The sequence below is a fragment of the Sander vitreus genome, chromosome 21 (assembly GCF_031162955.1).
Source record: "Sander vitreus isolate 19-12246 chromosome 21, sanVit1, whole genome shotgun sequence".
NCBI lineage: Eukaryota > Metazoa > Chordata > Actinopteri > Perciformes > Percidae > Sander > Sander vitreus.
In genome coordinates, this window is record NC_135875.1 from 26,324,505 (window position 1) to 26,339,194 (window position 14,690).

At 42.5% G+C, this 14,690-nt stretch overlaps 1 protein-coding gene across 1 annotated transcript in view; it reads right to left on the reverse strand.

Moving 5' to 3' along the window:
* Positions 1-14,690, reverse strand: part of ryr2a (ryanodine receptor 2a (cardiac)) — a 172,127-nt gene that overhangs the window by 56,508 nt on the left and 100,929 nt on the right. Inside the window, exons 71-78 of the mRNA XM_078279587.1 lie at positions 14,036-14,123; positions 11,399-11,491; positions 11,054-11,224; positions 5,201-5,260; positions 4,373-4,507; positions 1,201-1,313; positions 980-1,076; positions 757-863 (exon numbers count right to left, since the gene is read on the reverse strand). Coding sequence (XP_078135713.1) covers positions 757-863; positions 980-1,076; positions 1,201-1,313; positions 4,373-4,507; positions 5,201-5,260; positions 11,054-11,224; positions 11,399-11,491; positions 14,036-14,123 — 864 coding nt within the window. The remainder of the gene's footprint in view (positions 1-756; positions 864-979; positions 1,077-1,200; positions 1,314-4,372; positions 4,508-5,200; positions 5,261-11,053; positions 11,225-11,398; positions 11,492-14,035; positions 14,124-14,690) is intronic.

A 14,690-nucleotide genomic window follows, 5' to 3' on the forward strand; every position in this document is an offset into this window, starting at 1 on the left:
ATGAGGGGTCCAATGGTACTGCTGATCCAACTGACAATCAAGTGCAGCTGCAACTTTTCGTCACTTTAAGCTAATCTTTTGATTCAAAACATGCTGCCTGGAAGCAAATCACGAACAACCGCTCCCTTCCCAACAGTTCCCAAAACTCTTGACTGTGAATCAGCAAAGAGAAGATATAAACAAGTGAGTTGAACATCAGTCAACAGTCAGACAGATCCACATACTTGTTTGGCAGAGGTAAAGTTTGACTGGACAGATAGAGTACTGCCTTATTTTACTAGTAAAGATGCAGTGGCACTCCCTCACCCCCAATTCCTAATTGTGAGGTGCGCCACTATCAGCTGTTTCTACGTTAAGGAGACAGAGAGCGAGAGAGGTGCGCAACAATCAGCTGTTTCTCTCCGCGAAGGGATAGTCAACGAGACGACAGTTGGCAGTCGATTCAGGCTCCTTAGATTGAACTGTGGTCCCCACTTCGTATTTCCTTGCCTTTGTTTTAGTAGTTGTGGTGTTTGGTGTAGCTTCATTGTCTGCTTTATGTTTACCTGGCAGTCCTTTCACAAATTTGTCCATGCTTTGCTAGCAGTGCAGCAGAACCATGCATTATTTATTTATCGTTAATTGCGCACCCCCTGCTACAACTCTGGGCCTCCCCTAGGGGGTGTAGACATACTGCAGACATATTACCTTTAACTTATGTTGGAGCAGAAACATGTGCTAGAACCTTGTATTTTACATATATCTACAAGAACCCACCACTTCTCTGTGAGGGCTGTTCTGCTGAAAAGCTGAATGAGCTGATGCAGCGGATCAATGTGTTTTAGCCCCTCCTCTTCCTCTGACGGCTCCTGGACACCCGGTTTCTGAAATAAACAAACATTCACAATCACAGAGACTCTATGGCAAACACTGAAAAAATAATAGCCTTATGGACTGTTAAGGACAACTTTAAAAAATAATTCCATTGCAACAAACTTACAGCGAGGTCCTCTATGAGTTTATCCTCAAAGTAGTGTTCCTCTGCCTCAATCCAGGTCTTCTCATAGCCCTGCAGGAACAAGTTGACAGCCCGGTGCCTAGTTTGGAGGAGATACGGTGGGAATAAAAGCTAAGTCTTTCTTATTAGATATAACACATGCACAGTATACAAATGTGCCCACTGTATACAGTGTATGTGTGTGTATGGGGGGGGTAATATACCTGGGCAGGTTATAGAGCGGTGCCATCCTGAAGCAAGCAACCACTGCTCTCTTCCTCTGTTTGGACAGCAGTTTGTGCCACACAGCCTTCTTACTGCGCTGAGGATGTTCAACCTAAACACACAGACTGAACCACTCAGTACTAGAGCTTTACAATCTCCCTCTATAACAAAATTGTTAATATTCAAATTATATTTGAATATTTAGTGCTTAAATTCAGCATATTATTAATATTTACTACCCTACTCAGGCTTATTCATTGCCAATGCCACTATCAACATGTGGCTGTTGTTATACATTCTGTCCACTAGAGGGACTTCAAACATAGCCTCAAAGGGGCATCTACGTCACGGCGCATTGCATTTCTGGCACATTGCTTTTTTTAACGTTAATTTTCAACTAAGAGCACACAGCGGCAAAAACACAAATCAACAGAGAACTCTGTAATTAAACATTATCTAACAAGTGTAGTTAAACGGCGCCGTTGTAAAGGCTAACGGGCTTGGTTAGCACACTGACATCATGTTAGAACACAGCCGAGATGTCACAAACAGAGTAACATTAGTGTTAGCCACCATGCTAACGGTGCTGTCTCTACTTTTTTTGCAGTTTATTAGCGAGTGTTTCTTGCAGATTGCCACGTAAATGAGAAGACAGCTACTAGAGGTTATTATATGAAGTGGAAGCGGACTCTGACAGCTGAAGGACAGCTAACATCAGCTGTCTCCATGAAGTTAGTCAGTTAGGACAAAAGAACGAGCTAATTAGTATAGTCATTTTTAAATTCATGTTAAAGAGGCGCTATGCAGTTTTGGCCATTTCTTCGCTGTTTTCTTGCTTTTTGCTCGCAGGTTTCTCTATAGAGCTCCCCCTACAGGTTTCTCTATAGAGCCCCCCTACAGGTTTCTCTATAGAGCTCCCCCTACAGGTTTCTCTATAGAGCTCCCCCTACAGGTTTCTCTATAGAGCCTCCCCTACAGGTTTCTCTATAGAGCCCCCCTCTATAGAGCCCCCCCCTACAGGTTTCTCTATAGAGCCTCCCCTACAGGTTTCTCTATAGAGCCTCCCCTACAGGTTTCTCTATAGAGCCTCCCCTACAGGTTTCTCTATAGAGCTCCCCCTACAGGTTTCTCTATAGAGCTCCCCTACAGGTTTCTCTATAGAGCCCCCCCCTACAGGTTTCTCTATAGAGCTCCCCCTACAGGTTTCTCTATAGAGCTCCCCCTACAGGTTTCTCTATAGAGCTCCCCTACAGGTTTCTCTATAGAGCCCCCCTACAGGTTTCTCTATAGAGCTCCCCTACAGGTTTCTCTATAGAGCCTATAGAGCTCCCCCTACAGGTTTCTCTATAGAGCTCCCCTACAGGTTTCTCTATAGAGCCCCCCTACAGGTTTCTCTATAGAGCCTCCCCTACAGGTTTCTCTATAGAGCCCCCCCTACAGGTTTCTCTATAGAGCTCCCCCCTACAGGTTTCTCTATAGAGCCCCCCCTACAGGTTTCTCTATAGAGCTCCCCCTACAGGTTTCTCTATAGAGCCCCCCTACAAGTTTCTCTATAGAGCCTCCCCTACAGGTTTCTCTATAGAGCGCCCCCTACAGATTTCTCTATAGAGCTCCCCCTACAGATTTCTCTATAGAGCTCCCCCTACAGGTTTCTATATAGAGCTCACCCCTACAGGTTTCTCTATAGAGCCCCCCTACAGGTTTCTCTATAGAGCCCCCCCTACAGGTTTCTCTATAGAGCCCCCCCCTACAGGTTTCTCTATAGAGCCCCCCCCTACAGGTTTCCCTATAGAGCTCCCCCTACAGCTTCAGAATAGATATTTGGCAGCTCCTATGTTTACTTGTGTCTGACTCCTCGCTTGATCAGTCTGCCGTTTCCTCTTTCTCTGTTCCTCCCACAATGCTTTCCTAGCTTTCTGCTTCTTTTTTGCTGGCTCAGCCATGACGATAGTGTGATAAACTCCATCTCTACCTTCTTCTTATAGCTAGCCGGTTCCTGGATGGGCGTATGTGTGCAGTGCCGTGAAGCAATTTGTTACATGGCGAGACCTGATATCACGCCATACTTCCTGACGCTGAGTTGCAAGGGTGGTTTTTCCTGTTTTTCCGCTCACAGGTGCTAGGGGGGAGCGAGACGACCACCATTCAACCCGAAAAAAGTCATATAAGCATTCCAATGACTCCGAAGCTGTTCAGTTAAGGTTAATTAAGCTAAAAAAACTGCATAGTTCCCCTTTAAATCAGTATTTTCCATCCTCTTTTTAATCCCTAGCCGCAGCCTGTTACTCTCTCTCTATGACGTGACAAAAGCATTTGGTTTTCACATGCGGGTAGGTCAAGGCGAGAAGAACTTAAGTCGCTGCGTCATTCGCAGACTTTCTTCTGACGCAGCACACTGTCTGGAGGCCATATAGCCTACATCTTTAGGACAACTGGTTAGGAGAAGTGCAGTCTATATCGACGACGATTCATTTAGGGGATTGCTCCATTGCCACTGGAAGATCCACCGGATGTCCGTTATCTTCCTCCCTCTTTGTGTCGGCGTTCTAACCTCTGGTGGATTTGTGAGGACTATGGTTAACTTCTCCTCAGATCTCTGCAGGGTAAATCCAGACAGCTAGCTAGACTATCTGTCCAATCAGAGTTTTCTGTTGCAAGACTAAAACATACGTTCTACCCTAACCCAACGTACACATGTTCCACCAAAACAAGTTCTTTCCCGAGGCTATTTTGCAGAGGCACTGTAATTGCGTCTGGGCTTAGCACCGCCCAAGACGATTGTCATTGGTTTAAAGAAATGCCAATAAACCAGAGCATGTTTTTCTCCCATCCCGGAATGTTTTGTGGACTAGCCAGACTGGCGATGCGAAAGTGCATTTGTAAACATCATTGTCTTCAAACAGCAGACATGCTTGTGTCTAATTTTGCAGTTGGGGCACCTTTAATAATGGCTAATGACATTAGCTTTTCTGCTGGCCAGCTTCTCCTTAATAAAGCCGGTCTTCTTCAGGAGGAGCACATATGTACAGTACATCAACCCAAATATGATAACATAGAACTGTGACTTACTCACTCTCATACACACTCAAACACACTCAAACAAACACACTCACACACACACACACACACACACACACACACACACACACACACACACACACACACACACACCTGGTCTAGGTGGAAGAGGACATGAGCGATCTCCAGGACTCTCTCCACAGTCTTCTCTGGGTCAGAGGTGTCCTCATAGTGATTAGGGAGGTCTCTGTATAGAGCCATCTGCCAACGAATAGCTGGGTCCTCCAGCTGTACAAGACACACACATACAGTCACTGAGGACATCTATTCAAATGTGTGTCGAGGCTGTGGACTTCTATAAGCACTCAGGTCAAATGTATATTTGGTGGATTTGAGCTAAATTGTGAACCAAATGTTGGAGCTGTTACGAGATGAATGAATGCTATTTTATTGACATGTCATGCAACCAAGTGGCCCATTCCACACAGAATTACATGACACCAATACCAAAGTAATTTCATCCACAGCTTCTGCTCCAATGTCCACACACAACATACTCTACTTTGCACAAAATAAAGGGAATCATCTATACAAAGCAGTCTTTCTTTTAGCTTGTTCTAAAAAGTCTGCAAATAAAAATGTTCTATGTTAAAAAAACACACTAACAGATCTATATCCTGCCTCCTCTCTTTTACTTTGTCAAATAATTGCTATCTTAAATCATGATAATTTGGACAATACAAAGCAAAATGAACTTCATTTTCAATTTCATTGAGATATAAATTACATAGTAATAGTAGTAGTAGTAGTAATTAGTCTGTCTTCCTCACTAGTGCACGACCACCGTTACTATTAAGACTATCCACTACCAACCCTTATTAATCCATCTGTTGTGTAAATATAAAGTATGACATCATGTTCAGTTAATCTGAAATAGAATGGCAGTACACTGACTGTTATTAAAGCTCAAAGTATTCTTACCTTTCCTTGTAAATGGAGATTGTTCCTGATGATCTCTCGTACTTCATGCTCTGTGTCTTTCTGTGAACAGAGTAAATGTACGCTCCATTGTGAGACAAAGATAACCATTAAATTTTTAACATAACAGGCCTTGTATGACATAAAACATTTGTAATGATATAAGCAAAAAATATGTATGCAGTAATTTGGCTGCTACTACGAAGCAAGATTTGGGGTTACCGAGTTAACTTTAGGTCCGAAGAAGATAAAATACGCACCACAACTTAATGCTGGAATCCGGAACAATACTTTAATAGTGCAAATAAGGCACACCTTATTGTTTATGACGTCATAAGGGGAAAGGTTACCTCCCCTTTCTCTGCTTTGCCCGCCCAGAGAATTTGGCCCACCCATGAGAGAGAGACATCATGGCTTTCAAACGAGCAAAGTGGCAGTTGGTCAAGGCCACACCCCCACCCCCACCCTCCACCTTGCCCCCCCCTCTCTCCTCCTCAATAGCATTTAAAGCTACAGACACAGAAATGGTACATCCTAAGGAAAGCTCATTGTGGGACTGGCTCTAGTGGCTGTAATTCTGCACCAAGGCTGAATTTCGGGACTTCAGTAGTTTTAGGGGACCACTAAGGCCTATATAAAAGAGACTTCAGATACAGTATTAGGGGACCACTAAGGCCTATATAAAAGAGACTTCAGATACAGTATTAGGGGACCACTAAGGCCTATATAAAAGAGACTTCAGATACAGTATTAGGGGGACCACTAAGGTCTATATAAAAGAGACTTCAGATACAGTATTAGGGGACCACTAAGGTCTATATAAAAGAGACTTCAGATACAGTATTAGGGGACCACTAAGGTCTATATAAAAGAGACTTCAGATACAGTATTAGGGGACCACTAAGGCCTATATAAAAGAGACTTCAGATACAGTATTAGAGGGACCACTAAGGTCTATATAAAAGAGAGACTTCAGATACAGTATTAGGGGACCACTAAGGTCTATATAAAAGAGACTTCAGATACAGTATTAGGGGACCACTAAGGCCTATATAAAAAGAGACTTCAGATACAGTATTAGGGGACCACTAAGGCCTATATAAAAGAGACTTCAGATACAGTATTAGGGGGACCACTGAGGCCTATATAAAAGAGACTTCAGATACAGTATTAGGGGACCACTAAGGCCTATATAAAGAGACTTCAGATACAGTATTAGGGGACCACTAAGGCCTATATAAAGAGACTTCAGATACAGTATTAGGGGACCACTAAGGCCTATATAAAGAGACTTCAGATACAGTATTAGGGGACCACTAAGGCCTATATAAAAGAGACTTCAGATACAGTATTAGGGGACCACTAAGGCCTATATAAAGAGACTTCAGATACAGTATTAGGGGACCACTAAGGCCTATATAAAAGAGACTTCAGATACAGTATTAGGGGACCACTAAGGCCTATATAAAAGAGACTTCAGATACAGTATTAGGGGACCACTAAGGCCTATATAAAAGAGACTTCAGATACAGTATTAGGGGACCACTAAGGCCTATATAAAAAGAGACTTCAGATACAGTATTAGGGGACCACTAAGGCCTATATAAAAAGAGACTTCAGATACAGTATTAGGGGACCACTAAGGTCTATATAAAAGAGACTTCAGATACAGTATTAGGGGACCACTAAGGTCTATATAAAAGAGACTTCAGATACAGTATTAGGGGACCACTAAGGCCTATATAAAAGAGACTTCAGATACAGTATTAGGGGACCACTAAGGCCTATATAAAAGAGACTTCAGATACAGTATTAGGGGACCACTAAGGCCTATATTTAGTCAATTATATTAGGCAATTACTTATCCTTGTCAGCTTCTTGAGCTGTTTGTTGCCAACGCGACACATCGGTTTTTACATTTATTGCAGTTTTTTTATTTGCTCCCACGATCGCTTACCCCTGCCAGGGTTGCAACTAAAAGAATAGGCTACGGCAACAAAAGTTTATGGAATGCACAAGTGTAATAAAGTGGGACTGATTACCCATAATAATAATAATAATAATAATAATAATAACAATTATAATAATATAATAATATTTTTAAGTAATGTCATAACTCATTCCTAAATTTAAATTGCCTGAATAAATCGGTTGAGAAACTAAACTTTGTAAAAAAATAGTGGAGGCTCTCCGAGGCCACTATTACCCCTTAAAAAAGACGCAAAATGCTTTAGTCCACCCGGCATGAGGATTCAACAGGCTAATGATCTGACCCAAGTGACTGCTGATCTTCTGCTGATGCGTGTCAACGTGCCTTGAGTTGACACAGTTCAAGAAAGTAAAATCGGGGTCACAAAAAAGAAAAGAAAGAAAGCAAAGAGAAAGAGAGCAAAGAGAGGGAAAACAACTGCTAACAAATTTCTTCCAAAAGAAAGGTGAGGAGCAGAATCACAACTACTCTGAATGGTTTAAGCTAATATCAAGCTAATATTAATTACCCAAAAACCCGCCGCCAGGTTTGAAAAAGCATGTTTTGTATAAAATATCGCCAAAAACACTTAGAAAAAGCTTAGAAAAACGTATGGTTCGTCGAATTTACAAATGTCCGAGCGTCCGTGAATACATCTCGGTAGAAACAATAGTTAAAAGTTTAGCCAAAAAAAAACCACTACTTCGCATTTTACATGTCCATCTTCTGTTTTTCTATTTTTGTAAAATAAATTATCAAAGATATTTAACTTACATTTTTCCTTTTTATGTTTTATGCCATTATAACTAGAGGTGTTGAAATGAATATAACAATTATAATAATATTTTTAAGTAATGTCATAACTCATACCTAAATTTAAATTGCCTGAATAAATCGGTTGAGAAACTAAACTTTGTAAAAAAATAGTGAGGCTCTCCGAGGCCACTATTACCCCTTAAAAAAGGCATAAAAATGCTTTAGTCCACCCGGCACGAGGATTCGTCTCTGAACAGGCTAATGATCTGACCCAGAACGCAGAGATTACACACGCACAGACAGAAAGAGTGGTTTGTAAAGGTTTTAATGAACAAACAGTTATACTCAATTGAAGAGTGAGGATAATGCAGGAGCGAGGGGATTCCTGGCTGTCCGAGTTGCGGAACCGAGCTGAGAGAGGAGGATCCAGGGAGGCTGAGTATCGAGGCGGACAGGCTGAGTTGGGTTGGAGTGGCTTCCACAGGCGGAAAATTCGGCTGGTGGTGAGACTGGAGGTTGTAGGTACAGCAGAGGCAGGTCGGAGCGGACACACTTGAGTGTTGATAACGAACTGGCGCCGACAGGGGAATCAGCCAGATCTTAAGTATTGCTGGGTGATTGTAGTAGATGAGCTGCAGCTGAGAAGAAAACGGCTGTGCAGGTGAATCGGCCACTCCCCTTGACCTACTTCCTCCAGGACACGCCTCCAGCACTCCAAGTGGAAACACACGGCCACACACACAGAGACACACAGACAAACACACAGGTTGGAGAGGGAGCTACCCCTAACAGAACAGGCTAATGATCTGACCCAAGTGACTGCTGATCTTCTGCTGATGCGTGTCAACGTGCCTTGAGTTGACACAGTTCAAGAAAGTAAAATCGGGGTCACAAAAAAGAAAAGAAAGAAAGCAAAGAGAAAGAGAGCAAAGAGAGGGAAAACAACTGCTAACAAATTTCTTCCAAAAGAAAGGTGAGGAGCAGAATCACAACTACTCTGAATGGTTTAAGCTAATATCAAGCTAATATTAATTACCCAAAAACCCGCCGCCAGGTTTGAAAAAGCATGTTTTGTATAAAATATCGCCAAAAACACTTAGAAAAAGCTTAGAAAAACGTATGGTTCGTCGAATTTACAAATGTCCGAGCGTCCGTGAATACATCTCGGTAGAAACAATAGTTAAAAGTTTAGCCAAAAAAAAACCACTACTTCGCATTTTACATGTCCATCTTCTGTTTTTCTATTTTTGTAAAATAAATTATCAAAGATATTTAACTTACATTTTTCCTTTTTATGTTTTATGCCATTATAACTAGAGGTGTTGAAATGAATCAAATAATCGAGGTGCAGACATGGACGATGCTGCATCGATGCAGTGGCCGACCATAATCGATTATAACGCAATGACGTCGCTTGTTAATTTTCCGGCCGCGGCATAAACATTCAAATGAAAAATAACATTCTCAATAGCCTAACCCGTTTCATCTAGACCTATGATAGACTCTAGTCCAGGGGTGGGCAATTCATTTTCCCAAGGGGCCACAGGAGAAACAGGGACGGTTGTGGAGTAGAGTGCGGATTGGGCCGCATTTTTCTGTCCGAGCCCGGCCCGTGTCCGACAGAGCACGACAGGCATTAAGATATTTATGTCCGAGCCCGACACAGTTAAAATATAATTTTTTTTTCTCATACTAATGACACATGTACGTTTGTTTGTGTGGAAAGCTTTTATTAAGCAGCTGTAGGAAGGCATTCAGAAATGTCAACAGATGAGGTCATCAGCTCACACGGGGCAACAAGCTCACGTTAATAAGCTGTTTAAACCAGGGGAGACTCGTTACCTCCAGGGCCGACGTTATAACATGAATAACGTCGGGCTTGGACTTGGCTTTGTCACACCGTGTACAAAACTTAAACTTATTCCACCAACTCTGCTCCAGTCACCTCTACACGTCTGCTTCCTCTTTCTCTATCTCTCTTCTGCCCACTTTCCACGCACACACACACACACACACACACACACACACACTGAGCTCTTTTAAAGGAGCCGCAGCACCATTTTACAACAAATGCCAAAAGCCCGACCCAAACCCGAATATCATTTCTAAATATCTGTCCAAACTCGGCCCGGCCCGTTGGGTCCCATCGGGTCCCGTCGGGCTCGGGTATCCATCCTCTATTGTGGAGGGCCGGACCAATAGGCTAAACTCAATTCTGCGGCACGTTCTCAAACGTCTCTTTTTTCTCTGGGCATATTAGCGCAGCAGAGTCCACCAAACACTCTTTAATAAACTCCCCTTCAGAAAATAGCTTACTGTTTTTGGCAATTTTGTGGGATATCACAAAGCTGGTCTTGACGCCTGGTAAAAAAGCCTTAGAAAGCCTTAAAGGTGCTCTAAGCGATGTCACTACAGAGAGTGCAGCAGTGGCAGGTCCCTCATCATCTCCTACTGTTGAGAATGTGAGACAAGGTGAGCTCTCAAAAAGTGGCAATCGTTTGTAGCATAAGCAGGCTAAGAGGACAATATCAATCCTGTATGTTTCAAAGCAGATGTATGCTTGTCTTGTAGCAGATAGTGAGCAAGAAGAGGTAATAGAAGATGATGGAAGTGAAGAGAGCCAGGGGAATGAAGGTTGCTCTGATGATAGTGAGAAAGATGCAGAGAGGACACAAGAGGGAAACGCAGAAGAATATTTTCCAGAGGCCCCAGGACTCTGGCCAGAGAAGCTTACAAATCAATAGAGAGACACAATTGTTTGCAGACTGGGAGGTAAAGGTGCAGAAAAAACAGACATAACCGAAATTTTAAAAGATGCTTGAGAGACATGGACCAAAAGGAAGGGGGCCCACAGAGACTGCTCATCCATAAGTCCCAGCATTATGTGCAACGCCCCTGGTCATATGGTGCAAACACTGCTCCTTTTATGTGAACATGCTCGTCGTTAGATTGGGAAAACCTGGGTTGATTGAACAGGTTGACAACCACCGTCGTGTCACACCTTGAGTGGGACTGTGGTTGTTGGGTTTGGCGAAGCCGGGTAACAGAACTAAATCCAGGGCATGTTGACCTTGCTTCGTAGTGTATTATATGAGAAAGCAGAGCAACTTTCATACTCTGGTTTCTCCTACCTGGGTGAAGCGGTTCTTAGCCAGTGCGATGAGCTCGTGTTCCCCGGGGGCACAGATGTTGAGTCCAACAGGCAGTAGGCGCTTCAGAGTGGCAACGATAAGACTCGTCTGCATCGAGTATCGATCTCCCTTCCTCTTCATCTTCTTCCTCTCCTGGTCCGAAACTATTCCCTGAGGCAAAGTCAAACATCAATAGACAAGAAATGCACACACGGGTCTATTAAGTGTCATGTTATGCTCTTCCTAATGTCTAAATGTGCACTGACACAAACACACGTTAACAAGCAAAGGACAGGAAACTTCTGATATGTAAACCGTGATTCATTCCTATCCATGTGTCCATACCTTTGACATCTTACACTTGGTGTCAGTGATGAGGAAGGACATGTTGTTGATTTCATTCTGGACCACAAAGTTCTGCTCTTCTCTCTTGAAGTTCTGCAGAAAGATGACCAAATGGCAACCATTTATCACTCCACGCTCATACGCTGTCGGATGCTGTGTTAGCTTCAGAGTCTTGGGTTGAAAATAAGATTTGTAAATACAGTGTGATGGTCAGTGACAAGTAAAAAAAACTATGACCTTCCACATTGTGGTCATTTGAGATCACAAGTCAGCAAGTGTAACTCATTTTTTTGAGTGGGGTTTAGTTCTGCTAAGCAGCTTCTGAATAAGAGTTTAGCCTTTTCCCTCTGCGGGTGACTGATATAGTATAGTAATCCTGACTTACATATTTATTGATAATATATTTAATACCTAAATATACAGGACATTCGAATAGGCTGGCATTTTTAGCATGTGTCAAAAAACTTTTTTGTGCCTTCATAGTCTGGCTAGCTGTTCAAATGATTAACACAAAAATGTCTGTGACATCACAACCTTACGAAAGTCCTGACATCTCGTTTAAAGGCACAGTTTCTGAATACGGGCTGTGAGCATTTCTCCATAGCATTTTGATACTTTCACAGTATTTATATAGTACCTCAACCTGGTTATAATCATATAATCAAATAAGACATGGAAATCTCGCTTTTTACCATAGGGGACATTTACTACAACCCTTGGTGGTTTTAAGTGATGGCAATGCCTGACGGTCTGTTGGTTGAGTGGTCAACCACTTTGGTCCGGTCTGAAATATCTCAACAAATATACTGTATAATGGCCATGCTATTTTGTACAGACATTCCTGATCCCCAGAGGATTAAACCTACTGACTCAGGCGCCCGGATAGCTCAGTTGGTAGAGCAGGCGCCCATATATAGAGGTTTACTCCTTGACGCAGCGGTCCCGGGTTTGACTCCGACCTGCGGCCCTTTGCTGCACGTCATTCCCCCTCTTTCTCTCCCCTTTCATGTCTTCAGCTGTCCTGTCAAAAATAAAGGCTTAAAATGCCCGAAAAATTATCTTAAAAAAACTACTGACTTTGGTGCTCACCTGACTTTTCCTCAAGCATAACCAGCAGGTCGGGAATTTATGGTTTTAAGTGAAATGTCTCTAACTATTAACTATTAACTATTGAATGAAATGCCATGAAATCTGGTACAGTTTCGTACCATTCACTTTTCGTCTAGCGCCGTCATCAGGTCAAAATTGTAATTTGTCCAATAATTTATGACCAAATACTCGCAGGACAAATGACAAAGGACAAACCTGGTACAATGCACCTCTCCTTCTTTTCTACAAAGTTAATGTTTAATTGTGCATTGTCTAAATAAAATTACATTATATGACAATCACGCTAAGCTAAAATGATGAAGATGGTAAACATTGTAACTGCTAAAAATCTGCATGTTAGCATTGTCAGAGCTGCTAGCATGGCTGTAGACTGTTAGTACTGTTAAGATATCAAACAACAACAAAGGTCCTAGGCACTCTTCTTGCAAAAAGTTAAAAAGCCTTTATTTAGATGGCTATTTCATATTGAAATGGTTAGTACATGTTAAAATAGAGCGGAGTAACAACCAGCGTGTAGTGGTACAAACAACCACCCTGTATGTATTGTATGTATTATAATATTTTTGTAGAGCCATCTGGGGGTCATACTTTGCTTTTGTTACCTGAGTTTACTGGCTCTTTTCAGGTGATGGCAAATTATTTTGTATCTACAAATGGGGCAGCTGTTTTAACACGTTGTGACGGCCCCGAGCCTGTTGTTGTGCATGTATACTGGGGTCTGTCTTGTGAACTTGCAGGTTTGTGGCTGAGGCGATAATGAGATGACTGGTAGCACCTGGCCAGTCCTCCCAGGCTATTTAACCCCGCCTGCCCTGAGACCAGTGTGCAGCATTCCCTTGACCGAGCACCATCATGATTTCATCCTGTTTAGTTGTTTCCTTTCTTAGCTACTGACAACATGCACCACACATTGTTCACTGCATCCATACACTCCCATACATCACTGATCTTGACAACCACACCTCATCACCTTTCTGTTTGCACTATTATTTAATAAATGCCACTTCATTATTATGAAGTTGACTGTGCATCTCCGTCTTTTGTTGTGGCCCGTGAGCCGGTCGTAACACGTACTAACATTTTCAATATGAACTAGCCATCTAAATAAAGGCTTTTTAACTTTTTGCCAGAAGAGTGCCTTGGACCTTCTTTACTGATCTTTTGTGTTCCCTTCCAAAGAGCCCCTTTATTATTTGTTTGAACTTTTGAGCACTCCGGACCTTTTCTCTTCTACCGTTGAGATTTATGGTAATATTTTTCTGGGCCTAGGGATAATATGTGATCTGCACTTCCACAAGTCTAGACTGTTGATTCTCAGTGGGATCAGCAGCACAACCAGTCCTCTTTAGGGAGTCCATATTCATTATTAAAAACACAAATAAGTGCAGTTTTAAAATCCTTTTTAGCACATAGTGCATACATGCTCGGTTACACGTACCATTAGATCTGGTCTACCTCTCACTGTGACATTTTAAACCAGCAGCATGCTATTGTGTTTTTGTGCATCCTCCTCAGTGATTTTCTTACATGAGACTTGGCCCAGAAGATGAAAACCTCGGCCACCATACGGAACAGCTCCTCAGCCGCTGGGTTGGACTCCCTCAGCCATCTGGCCCTGTCAGTATAGCAAGGCAGTTTAATGATAGTGGCACTACTTAAAGGTTCCCTGTGGAGTTTCAGACCTCTAGTAGCTCCATGCAGCCGTTTTTCCATGAGAGTGCCCCGTTTGTCTCTCGTGCACACGCACGACGACACAGATGCATACGCAGGTGATGCAACACACAGTCCTACCAATGGTATTACAATATCCTACTGATCAACAGTAGGGTTGGGTATTGATAGGGATTTTTTCCGATACCGGTGCTAAAACGGTGACTGAACTGATACTACAAAGGATGAGCACCTAAAGACCGTCCACGACATCAAAGAACGGCTTGTTTATAGCTAAGGCCATATGTTCAAATTGAAATCATTTATTAAAAATGTAATAAAAATAACATATAACAATAACTTATTTGACTAATAAATTGCTGGTAACCACAAAAACAACCACCAGATGGGAAAAGGTTTTTTTACCAGACCTTTGAATGTACCATGAGGCTTACCAGTTTCAAGAAAACGCACCATTGTCCCGTCTGGGTTGTTCCCACAAGGGCAGGCAGTGGCCATGTAGTGCAGCTAG